This window comes from Phoenix dactylifera, chromosome 12, assembly GCF_051530095.1.
Source record: "Phoenix dactylifera cultivar Ajwa chromosome 12, Ajwa_hap1_PhDact_Kaust_v1.1, whole genome shotgun sequence".
In the NCBI taxonomy this organism is placed as follows: domain Eukaryota; kingdom Viridiplantae; phylum Streptophyta; class Magnoliopsida; order Arecales; family Arecaceae; genus Phoenix; species Phoenix dactylifera.
Window position 1 is genome coordinate 5623239 of NC_143201.1, and position 13018 is coordinate 5636256.

Here is a 13018-nt window from a genome sequence, read left to right on the forward strand (position 1 = left end):
GGCCTTTTTTCGGACCTATTAGTTTAAGACAAGTGGCCTATTCCAAACATGCCAGGGTTCAAGGACAGTGTCTAGGGAGTCAATCCGGTTGAATTTGTTTTTTCATGCCGGTGATTTTTTTTCCCTTGCGGAGATCTAAATTAGAGACCTCTTCAATTTGCTTATAGATGTTCTTAGTTAATATATTTGTTTCAGCTAAAGAAACAAGCATTTTAAGTTACTCAATAAAAAATATGGTTGAGGAAATGTAAAAATAACCTTGTTGACTAAGTGTTGAATCTGAATTTGATTAAGTGCTTAAAAGAAGATTAAGCTCCTACATGCCCTCATAACTGTGTGATCTGGAGAGATCGTATGTGAGGACTCAAAAGGAAATTGAAAGATATAAAAGAAGATTCAGGTAATTTTGAATTTTCTTTACCCACATGCCCTCATAACTGTGAATATGATGCGAGTAATTCTAAGATTAAACTCTCTATGGAATGAGAAAAGGTGACTATATAATCTTGGTGTCTCTAAGCCTCAATCCAAATTGGCATTGTGAACTGATTTGGTTTGAGTTCGACCTGAACTGGTGCTCTTTTGGTGGTGAGCTTGTACTTTGTAGTGGATGTGATAACTTTGTTCATACGAGAGGGTTTGGTGGGGCCTCTCCTGGATTGAGCTTGGCCCATTCCTATTTCATATTAAATGAAGTGAGACATGGCTTGGATTTTATATGGTCCAACAAAAGCTCATATATATTCTATAAAACCTAGATTATATAGGTCCCGTTGCAAGGTATAACAAATTATACCAAGATGTAGCATGCACGTATAAATACAATTTGAATCCTACAATGGATGGGATTCGTAAGAAGGAAAGCACACATGCTTTATTTAGATCCCTTCTTCTTGCACCTACAAAATTCTAAAAATATTCTCTATCAAGAAGAAGAAAAGAGCAAGACCATCGCTATTAGAAAAATTCAGCAAGAACAAAATTATCTAGTGGTCGACAAATGTACCTTTATTTTCTATACTATTGTTCTATGCATTATCATGATTGCTCTTGGCATTGTAATTTTAGCTTACATGTGGTATCAAAGCAAGGATGAATTCATGGTGGCATAGGGGCATAAAGAAAACCTTAATCTCACCGAAACATCAAGAATGAAAAATATTTTTTCTTAGTTTGAAACATTAAATAAATATCTAAATTCTCGGACAGCTTAGTCTTCTTTTCTTTCAATATGGAACTTATTTTTTGCATCGAATTTTAGAGTTTGATTTATTTTTCATGTTTAACTGAATAAATAAATCTTATTTACAAATAATTCAACCTATACAACATGTTTTAATTAAATAAAATTATATTTTTTGTTGGCTCACCGGTGCCCTCCTTGCCGCCACGCGCGGCCTGCTTGTGTTATTTTATAACAAATCGAAGATGGATGTGTGATCGAGTTCCTGGCCGGGTTTCGAAAAAAAAGTGGGACATGGAGAGGGAAAAGAATTAAAAGAGATCCCACGTAGTTCAAAATTTCCTAATTGTCCTTTTCGATGTCAAATAAAAAAGAGGGTGGTTTGGTCATGGTTTGCGTGTTGGGCTATTGCAAGGGTATGGCTCGCACCAGCCTGCTATATAAAAATTACACAAAATATCTCTTATAATTCTAAAAATCTACAAAAGAGTGAAAAATTAATTTATACTAATAATTATAATATTTTATATCTTTATTATTGTATTAGACTATAAATATAATATTATATTACATTATATCATAATACATTAATATATTATGTTAAATAATTTAATATTATGTTATATTATGAAAAATTAATTTACGCTAATAATAATAATATTTTATACCTTTGTTATTGTATTATACTATAAATATAATATTATATTACATTATATCATAATCCGTTGATATGTTATGTTAAATAATTTAATATTATGTTATATTATAGTAATATTATACTATATTATATATTTATGTATTAATATATATTATATTTTATTATGCTCTATTATATAATACTATACAATATTCTTTATGATCATTTTGTGATACCAAAAGTACTTTCTTAGTTTGTTTACCAAATACTATGCAATATGTTACTAATATCTTGGACAAAACCTTCGGGATAAATTATATGCCAACATCTTAACCTCTATTGGGAGAGTCTTCAATATAGCCAGGTCGAAATTTAAATAGTTTTAGGTTTTATATTCCAGTTCTAAAATCATGAGTTGTCAAAATAAATTAATCATATCCATAATAAGACCATATATCATCATAATATTCTAAAATAATATATTACATAGTAATATACTATCCATCAAAAAGCATGGAGATTCCGGCGATGGCTCTGATTGATGAACCTGGCTCTCCGATGAGATTAAAGAGAGGATTGGAGGGATCTAAATACGGTCGAGGAAGACTGGAATTTGGTCGTTGGTCAGATTCCTTTCGATGAGGTCGAGAGGAAGTCTTCTTCTCTTGTCGCACGTGCCGAACACGTGCGGCCCTTTTTTTGGGCGGAAGCTCTAGGCTGGTCAAATAGACATGACTCAATTCATAATGAGGCTCTAAAAGGGCCTAGGTATTACATTTTCTCTTTCTAAAAAAAATTCAGACCCCTACATTTTCGTAGCGCACTCTGATTCAAATCACCAAAATTCTTTAGATTTACTACTAATTTTTGATCAAAATACTACTTTGTATTATAAACTAAATAGATCTAAAATTTAATTTTCAGAAAAAGCTCAAAAAGTAACCTTTGATTCTCATCCCCTAATTTACTCCATCTAGACCGACTCTCGAGTCAATTGTTACATTCAAAACTATCATATAGGCTAGTTATTATAATTCAAAATGAATTGAATCTTATTTTCCTTATCAACTCAACAAGACGATTCCAAGTCAAACTTCTACAAGTAAAAAAAATCAGAAGAATTTTCTCAATGCTCCACTAAGTTAGAAGACCTTAAATCAATAGATATGAGTAAAATTGCCTCAATCATCTCTCCTAAAGTTTTCTTCATCAAGATCTTTAATATTTATCAAAAATCTTCTATGATAATTATGTAAGCCCCAAAAAGTCAATTTTTTTATGCAAAACTAGATTTTATGAGCGACCGCAATGTTGGCAAAAGATCCCTAAATCAACCTATATGCCCAAACTTTAAATTAAAGTTTAATACACACCACATAGTCTCCGATAGACATAAATAAGATCTTTTATTTGGATCTAAAGACGGTGATAACAATTATTAATGATTCCACCAAAATGAATACTTTAGATGTCAACAAAAAATGAATTCTTTAATGAGAAAATAAACCTTTTTGTAGTATCACTAAGCATATTTTTCTTCTACATGCTAGTTTTATTCATAATTCACATATAGATTCAAATCTAGAAGAATATTCTAATCAAGTACCATAAAAATCTTTTATAGTCCAAATCTTAAACAACTTCGTATAAATAGATCTTAATTTGCCTTTAAAAATTATCTTCAAAATTAAGCAATATCATAATATACCTCCATATCAATTTTTGAGTTTCCAAATTCACTTAAATAACAGATAATCACAATGCATAATAATATTCAATGGTCAATCCTCTCGCACTTAATTTAGATCCAAATATTACTAATTATAACTTGATTCAAAGATTGCCCAACCTTCCGTCATGCATCAAACTTTATAAATAAATTTTATCACAATTCCTTTAGTTTTAATTTATTTGTTTATGTTGTTTTAGTTTTTACGTATACTTAGGTAAGAGGAAGAGCTGGCTTGTAAAATAACTTTTCTAATGCAAGATATTTATTTTCCCTATCCATCAAGTTCGTTGGGAATATGACTACATATAGCTGAGAAAAGAAGAAGAAGAAGAAGAAGGAGGAAGGAAAGAAAGAGTGGAGACATGGAGAGGGAAAAGAATTAAAAGAGATCTCATGTAGTTTAAAATTTCCTAATTCTCCTTTTTTTTTGGCCTTTTCGATGTCAAATAAAAAAGATGGTGGTTTGGTCGTGGTTTGCGTGCTGGGTATTGCAAGGGTATGGGGGGCACCAGCCTGCTATCCTTCCACCGTTTAGAGCGAGAGGTGGTCGCTGCTCTGTGAAACCAGCCTGACGCGGTGCCCTCAAACTTTGGAAGCCATTTGACTCGGGCCTTCGCCTGAAACATATGGCTCAACTGCTAAACTTGGAACGGACAGGCCGGATTAGGCACACCACATATCCAGCCCAACTAACAGAACCCACCATTCCACCATCAACAAGCCCCCGCTCGGGTCACAAGCCAGCGCGACTTGGCTCGGCGATCGAGGAGATCATGTAGGCGTCTAATAAACTAAGTAGATCTTTCTGTGTTATGCGATGTGGGACTAAACTGAGATGGTACATCGCTCACAAAAGAGAACAAATATGTGATGCTGATATGGCACTGGGGACCCCGCCGAGAAAACAAACGAGAGGTCATGGGGGAACGGATCAGGGTTTCAAAAGAGTGATTTAAATTTTCTGCACCCCCATGCCTTCTCGTCATCCAATTTCTTGACCGACATTTGTTGACATGCCACTGTAAAATATATTGCAAACAATCTTGAGACAAAACTATCTATGGAGTCATTTTACTTTCTTTGTAGATCACTCTGGTGAGATGCTATGAATTAGTGTAGAAAATTCTATATATCTAGATATCATTCAAACAATTCAAATAAATAAAAAAAACAATTATAGAAGGAATTGGATATGATTTCTCGGCCCATCATGCGTATTTATACTGTGGACCTGCGAGATTCTACATATCTTTCACGTCACACTATCACCCTGCTACGCAATGAAAAAGAGTATGCATCAAGCTTTTAAGACAAAAAAAAGTTATTAGGTGGACCAGATCAACGAGGATTTCAGATGAAATCACTCTAATTTTCTTTTATTTCTTTTTTAAATTTCAACTGAAGCCTAGGGTGGTTTCAATAATTTCTCTCTGGAGACAACACTTCACACCTGCACCAAAGCAAACAAACATCTCTTCCTTTATACTCCCTGTAGGCATGGTCCTTTTCATTCCTCATCTTAGATTTGCAGCAGAATAATTTTCTCTAGAACAAACCGGCCCTAGTGGAAAACATTAATGTTAGACTAAGGCCCCATTTGGAGGATCTTTTAAATGAAATAAGGATGTTTGGTTAAAATTTTGGACAACTGTTTTAATTTTTCCAAAAAACTAAAAACAACTTTTTGGAAGAAGCTTTTTTTTGGAGTTTTCCGAAAAAATACTTTTAGGCCATGTCAGAAAGCTATTTTTTGATCCAAATACCCGTGATAAATATAACAATTACACAAATTATCTCTTTATAATTATAAAAATCTACAGGAAGATGAAAAATTAATTTACACTAATAATTATAATATTTGATATTTTTATTATTGTATTATACTATAAATATAATAAAATATTATATTATATCATAATATATTAATATGTTATGTTAAATAATTTAATATTATGTTATATTCTAAAAAATTAATTTACGCTAATAATTATAATATTTTATATTTTTGTTATTATATTATGCTATAAATATAATATTACATCACATTATATCATAATACATTGATATGTTTTGTTAAATAATTTAATATTATATTAAATTATTATGTTATAGTATACAATATTATATTATTATATTATATTACAGTAATATTATATTATATCATATATTTATGTATTAATATATATTATATTTTATTATGCTCTATTGTATAATACTATACAATATTTTTTATGATCATTTTGTGATATCAAAAGTATTTTTTCAGTTTGTTTAACAAATATATGTTAAAATGCCACAATACTGTTACCAAATAGCAAACGACTTTTTATAAAAGCTCTACTTCTAAAAATTCTACTGCCAATAACCCCTTTAAATATTGCTAAGATGATAGCCCGCCAAGCGGCCAACAAACGTGACGTTGTTGATAGGATGGGAGTGTGGCCCAGTGTCTTTCCCTTTGTTATATCAATGGCCTCTTATTCTTCCTCTTGGAGACAAGGCCACGAGGCACTGTCATGGTAGACACGTGGCTCGGGAGATTAGAAGAACGGGAGATTAGGAGGGGAAGGGGCACGGGAGGGGGCGGGGCCACAGGACGGGGCTCGAGAGGGAGTGAGACGGGGCCGGTGGAGGCCGCGGGAGGGAGCTCGGGCAGGAACGGGCCGTGGTCGGTGGCGGCTGCCTCTGTTTCTTCTTCTTCTTCTTCTTCTTCTGGGAATGGGAGATCAAAAGGGGCAGGGGCATTTTAATATTCTTAGGGGGTGTTTTCGTCTCATAATAAAGTATTGAAATATGGCTGGACTGATTGTTAAACAACCGGTCAATAGGGATTAAACGTTAAAGATCGGTCAATAAATGTACCGGTGATTAATTAAGCCTTTTTTCGGGCCTATTAGTTTAAGACAAGTGGCCTATTCCAAACATGCCAGGGTGCACGGTCAAGGACAGTGTCAAGGGAGTCAATCCGGTTGAATTTGTTTTTTCATGCAAGTGATTTTTTTTCCCTTGCGGAGATCTAACTTAGAGACCTCTTCAATTTGCTTATAGATGTTCTTAGTTAATATATTTGTTTCAGCTAAAGAAACAAGCATTTTAAATTACTCAACAAAAATATGGCTGAGGAAATGTAAAAATAACCTTGTTGACTAAGTGTTGAATCTGAATTTGATTAAGTGCTTAAAAGAAGATTAAGCTCCTACATGCCCTCATAACTGTGTGATCTGGAGAGATCGTATGTGAGGACTCAAAAGGAAATTGAAAGATATAAAAGAAGATTCAGGTAATTTTGAATTTTCTTCTCCCACATGCCCTCATAACTGTGAATATGATGCGAGTAATTCTAAGATTAAACTCTCTATGGAATGAGAAAAGGTGACTATATAATCTTGGTGTCTCTAAGCCTCAATCCAAATTGGCATTGTGAACTGATTTGGTTTGAGTTCGACTGGAACTGGTGCTCTTTTGGTGGTGAGCTTGTGCTTTGTAGTGGATGTGATAACTTTGTTCATACGAGAGGGTTTGGTGGGGCCTCTCCTGGATTGAGCTTGGCCCATTCCTATTTCATATTAAACGAAGTGAGACATGGCTTGGATTTTATATGGTCCAACAAAAGCTCATATATATTCTATAAAACCTAGATTATATAGGTCCAGTTGCAAGGTATAACTAATTATACCAAGATGTAGCATGCACGTATAAATACAGTTTGAATCCTACGATGGATGGGATTTGTAAGAAGGAAAGCACACATATGCTTTATTTAGATCCCTTCTTCTTACACCTACAAAATCCTAAAAATATTCTCTATCAAGAAGAAGAAAAAAGCATTGACCGTCGCTATTAGAAAAATTCAGCAAGAACAAAATTATCTAGTGGTCGACAAATGTACCTTTATTTTCTATACTATTGTTCCATGCATTATCATGATTGCTCTTGGCATTGTAATTTTGCTTACATATGGTATCAAAGCAAGGATGAATTCATGGTGGCATAGGGGCATAAAGAAAGCCTTAATCTCACCGAAACATCAAGAATGAAAAATATTTTTTTTAGTTTGAAACATTAAATAAATATCTAAATTCTCGAAAAGCTTAGTCTTCTTTTCTTTCAATATGGAACTTATTTTTTGCATCGAATTTTAGAATTTGATTTATTTTTCATGTTTAACTGAGTAAATAAATCTTATTTACAAATTATTCAACCTATACAACATGTTTTAATTAAATAAAATTATATTTTTTGTTGGCTCACCGGTGCCCTCCTTGCCGCCACGGGCGGCCTGCTAATGTTATTTTATAACAAATCGGAAATGGATGTGTGATCAAGTTCCTGGACGGGTTTCGAAAAAAAAGTGGGACATGGAGAGGGAAAAGAATTAAAAGAGATCCCATGTAGTTCAAAATTTTCTATTTGTCCTTTTCGATGTCAAATAAAAAAGAGGGTGGTTTGGTCATGGTTTGCGTTTTGGGCTATTGCAACGGTATGGCTCGCACCAGCCTGCTATCCTTCCACCGCTTAGAGCGGGTGGCGGTCGCTGCTCTATGAAACCAGCCTGACGCGGTGCCCTCGACTTTTGAAGCCATCTGAAACAGGCTTTCGCCCGAAACAACTACTAAACAAGGAACGGACAGGCCGGATTATATAGAAGACCAGCCCACCACAAACAAAACTCACCATTCCACCATCCGCATGCCCCCGCTCGGGTTTGAAGCCCGCGCTCTCTGCCTCGGCGATGGGGGAGATCATGTAGGTGTCTAATAAACTAGGTAGATCTTTCTCTGTTACGCGATGTGGGACTAATCTGAGATGGTACATCGCTCAGAAGAGAGAACAAATGTGAAATATGTGATGCTGATATGGCGCTGGGGACCCCGCCGGGAAAACAAGCGAGAAGTCATGTGAAATACAATTATAGAAGGAATTGGATATGATTTCTCGGCCCATCATGCGTGTTTGAATTTTTACTGTGGACCTGCGAGATTCTACATATCTTTCACGTCACACGATCACCCTGCTACGCAATGAAAAAGAGTATGCATCAAGCTCTTAAGACAAAAAAAAATATTAGGTGGACCAGATCAACTAGGATTTCAGATGAAATCACTCTATTTTTCTTCTGTTTCTTTTTTAAATTTGAACTGAAGCCTAGGGTGGGTTCAATAATTTCTCTCTTGAGACAACACTTCACACCTGCACCAAAGCAAACGAACATCTCTTCCTTTATACTCCCTGTAGGCATGGTCCTTTTCTTTCCTCATCTTAGATTTGCAGCACAATAATTTTCTCTAGAACAAACCGGCCCAGTGTCCTTCCTCTTGTTATATCAATGGCCTCTTAAATTCTTAATCTTCCTCTTGGAGACAAGGCCACGAGGCACTGTAATGGTAGACACGTGGCGAGGGACCCCCACGCTTACAATCATACAGCCTGGGGTGGGGCCCAAGTTGACACGAGTCGCACAAGTAGCAAATGAACTGGACGGGGCCTCCGTGCTAAGAAGCTACCCGAGTGCCACATCTCCTCGCACGTGTGCATGGGATCACTAGCCTAGGCTCCCATGCAGTTGGTATATATGTAGTCAAGTCGCAGTGCGAAGGGATGGGGGGTAGGTGGCACGTTAAGATGGTGACACCCACGCGGCTTCAGGTTGTTTCTTTCCGGCTAAAGAAGATTGATCGGGTTTAGCAAAAAAAAAAGAAGATTGATCGGAGGCGGCCATCGGATCGTATTCACTATTCAGTATAGATCTTAAAGCATTCCAAAACTTTTTGATTTATCCACTGCATAGATCTCAACATGATCGATCGTTGCATAATCTCATAATAGATCCGTGCGAAGGAAGAAAAATTCTCTTTCGTGAAAGAAAGATACAACCCCAATCTTTTCTTGCCCGAGCTCTGGTTGCCGCACCTGACGCAGAAGAATGCGTGTCGGTGATTGGCATAATGCACGAGAAGTTATTGGCTGGGTGAGATCACGAGCTCAACGACGAACCAATTCAACCACAAACGCATGCGGTGCAGGATATGACACACAGAGAGAGAGGGAGAGAGAGAGAGAGAGAGACTACAATGGAAGGAAGGAATCTTATTTTTGCTCCTACCAGAAAGGAACTCAGGTAATGTAAAGGAGTGGAAGGCTTGAACTCTCTCTCTCTCTCTCTCTCTCTCTCGCTCGCTCGCTCTCTCTCTATATGTCTCTATCTCCATCTCTCTATAAATATGTCATTCTCTCTATGGTTGTCTAGCTATCTCCACAAAATTCAGTGGGGTGGAGACTGGAGAGAGTTTTTGGTGGAAGAACAAGAGCAGGATTGTTGGATCTGATGGGGCAGAAGCTGGAGAGGTGGAGGAGGATGGTGAGGCAACAGAAGGGGAAGCTGTATATCATGAGGGCCTGCATATCCATGCTCGTGTGCTGGCGTAACAACAATGCCTAGCTAACTCCATTTCCACTTCCACCACACCAACAACTTAGTCATTTAAGCCAAGGTTAAATGGAAGCAAAGCTTTCTACTTACTGTGATCAGCCATTGGTATATATATATAGCTAAGCACAGTTTTTGGGAAGGGAAGCCGCCTTGTGTGGAGAGTTCAACCTACAGACTGAAGAATTCTGTGGATTTCTAAGGTTTGTAGATGAGAACTGGGATTAAATTGGTGGTGGGAAGGTTCTGATTTTATGTACCATACCTAACAGATTCTGATGAGGGGAAAAGGTCAGTTTGTAGCTTTATTTAGGGTTTTGGGGGGTGGGGGATGTAACCATAGAAATGGGAGAGATCCCTCATCTGTCTCAGTGCAACTCTGAAAGCATGATATCCCAAAGGGGTATCCCATCATAAATTGAACAAAAAATAGCTTGTTGTCCGATTCATATTGCATTCCGAGAGCTAGAAATCTGAGGGCCTTCGTTTATTTCTCATGATCATTTGGTTACTTCAACGTATATGAATAGTTGATTAATGCTCCGATGGTTTTCCTTGAAGAAAAAAATAGTGCTCTAGTGGTTGAAACATGGACGAAGCTCTATTCCGTCGAGCATCCTAAAACATAAATAGGCATGGATATGAAGGCCTTCATGACTATATATATGGCATGAAGCATTGATATGATCGGGGAGAAGAAAAAACTCCTTCAACCCATTCAACAGGACCTGTTAGTAGGATAATGAAATTCAAATGTCACATTCTAAATTCTCTTTTCTTTCATCAATTCTATGAGATAATTGATTACGATACCTCTATTTATACTAGTGATCTCCGTCCTTAGAAAATTCGGATTCCATGCTGCTAAGGTTACAACTTCTCGAAAAAGGATAGTCTAGTTTTATTATCTATGGGACGAGTTGAGATGGCACGGCACAACAAATAACGTTGATAGGAAACAATACAACAAAATTCTTCTCGTAAGTTACTGCTCCTCCCTAAACTTCCGACTGTTCTTGCGCTTTGTCCACAAATGACATAATGAGGCATCCAAACAGGTCCATAGAAAATCTTTGATTTTGTGCATATCACCCCAACTTGAGTTGCTTGGCTCGAGCTGAAAAAATTTGGGAGGACATGTTCCTTAGTCATGTCATATACTCTTCTGGTCTTTGTTTTCCAAAATTTGAAAATAATTGCAGGAAATTATACACCAAAATATCAAGCATAAAAGCTGAATGCAACCTTTCAGTTGTTTTCAAAAAAAAAATGTCAATTTATTTTTGTGATTTTACCATGTGCTCCATGCCGATAATGCTGACCCTAGCCCCTAGGATGTGTCTGTAAACGTGTTCAAGAAATGAACAATCGTTTTTTTTCTACTTGAGTCTTCTTGTTTTCCTAGAAACACTGGAGAAATATTTTTGATATGGAAGTGTGGCTGATGCTCATGTTTTACCCAACCAGACTCATCCAACCTACCCTATCTAACCGTATCCGCCCCACCCCATTCCAAGATAGGTATTGTGAGGATCCGTGCGGGCGTGTGTTTAGTCCCACATCGGTTATTCGTTGGGTAGATCTTGGGTATTTATACAGGATCAACAAACCCAAATAGTAACTTCTGGCTAGCCATTTTGGGTGAGGTCCTGGGTTGTTACTAATGGTATCAGAGCGGACCCGGCCCATAATCTATGTGGACTAGGGGACACTGCAGCACGGATCCATTGGGGCTAACCATGAGCCGATCGTGGCGTTTGTGATTAGATTTGAATGAATTTGAACCTTTAGCCTGACGAGGACGTCAGGACTTGAACGGGGGAGTATGTGAGGATCCATGCGGGCGTATGTTTAGTCCCACATCGGTTGTTCGTTGGATAGATCTTGGGTATTTATACAGGATCAAGAAATCCAAATAGTAACTTCTGGCTAGCCATTTTGGGTGAGGTCCTGGGTTGTTATAGGTATAGAGCTGGTATGGGCACATAATTCACAATTGAGGGGTCCTAACTCCTTGCCATCCCTACTCCGGAGCCGAGGAGTTCCGTGGTGTAGGAGAAAAGGCTATCTCAGGACTCATGAAGATTGGATGAGGATGTCCATTATCTCATGTTTCAGCCTTTGTTGAGCTTTGCTTTGGGCTATCAGCAATTGCTCGGTTAATGTGGGCCTTCGGCCTCTTGTTATGTACAATTGTAACCCATGTTGGGTGAGCACTTGTTGATCGGCAATCACTAGTATTTTCAGCTTCATGCAAGCGAGTTGCAGCCCCGTTATGCGAATTGAGAATGAGTTGTGGGAGTTAGCTCACTCTTGCAGGATCTTTGACTCTCTGTCATTGGGCTAGGCTGCACGCGTGGTATAATGGTAATGACAATTGGAAGCAACGCTATAAGAAAAAGTGAATCTGAAAATATTGCCTCAATTCAATTTGAATTGTTCTTTGCAACTCAAGTGAAATTGCTAGAAATGGCAGATCAACATGCTGTGGTGAATGTGTACCCATGCCCTATATACACCACCTATCCCACCTTAAAATCCCAATGCCAATGCTAAAAAGCCAAAGTGCATCAAGCATTGCCATTGAGCCAGTTATAGTCATTTCTCTCTTTGGCCAAGAATAGCTAATTAGGGGCAGCTTGATTTGCATCAAATAGCTTTGCAACTTGATTGGAGCAAATAGTTTGGCAGCTTACTCTTTGGAAGACTTACTACACAATACCTTAAAAATAATATCCTGCATCTTCCCTCTTGCCCACCAATAAAAGCCAAACTAACATCAGAGCAATGACTCCTAAATTTTGCTCTATTTTGAATTTTCATCTATAATAGATTTTTTAATTCAAAGTAATTCTTAAGTAGGGTAAGAATTCAAAATGAAAACAAGCATAGCATATGTCATAGAGAAAAACAAGGAAAAAGAGAGAGCCATATACTAGACATGACTGCTTACAAGTCAATTTTTATACGTCAAACTTATTTACCATATAACATTTAAGGAAGGTTAGCCGAATCCGCCGGCTCGAAGTAAGCCAAATC

The 13018-nt window shown here is 37.0% G+C and overlaps 1 protein-coding gene and 2 non-coding genes across 3 annotated transcripts; 1 reads left to right on the top strand and 2 right to left on the bottom strand.

The window, feature by feature from the left end:
• Positions 1–4003: 4003 nt before the first annotated feature.
• LOC148700366 (signal recognition particle RNA) lies at positions 4004–4312 on the bottom strand. The gene has a single exon (XR_015972496.2).
• A 3674-nt stretch (positions 4313–7986) lies between these two features.
• LOC149751517 (signal recognition particle RNA) lies at positions 7987–8283 on the bottom strand. The gene has a single exon (XR_016398161.1).
• A 1588-nt stretch (positions 8284–9871) lies between these two features.
• On the top strand, positions 9872–10161 carry DVL21 (DVL family protein). Its single transcript, XM_089926601.1, has 2 exons — positions 9872–9964; positions 10102–10161. Exons 1-2 carry the CDS (start codon positions 9878–9880, stop codon positions 10159–10161), a joined length of 147 nt encoding a protein of 48 aa, XP_089782727.1. The 5' UTR covers positions 9872–9877.
• The last annotated feature ends 2857 nt before the right edge of the window (positions 10162–13018 follow it).

Bases quoted from the DNA above. Each gene is read 5' to 3' on its own strand.
- DVL21 (XM_089926601.1), top strand. From the start codon at position 9,878: ATGGGGCAGAAGCTGGAGAGGTGGAGGAGGATGGTGAGGCAACAGAAG. The intron at 9,965-10,101 runs GTGTGCTGGCGT...ATATATATATAG, and splicing joins GGGCCTGCATATCCATGCTC to CTAAGCACAGTTTTTGGGAA.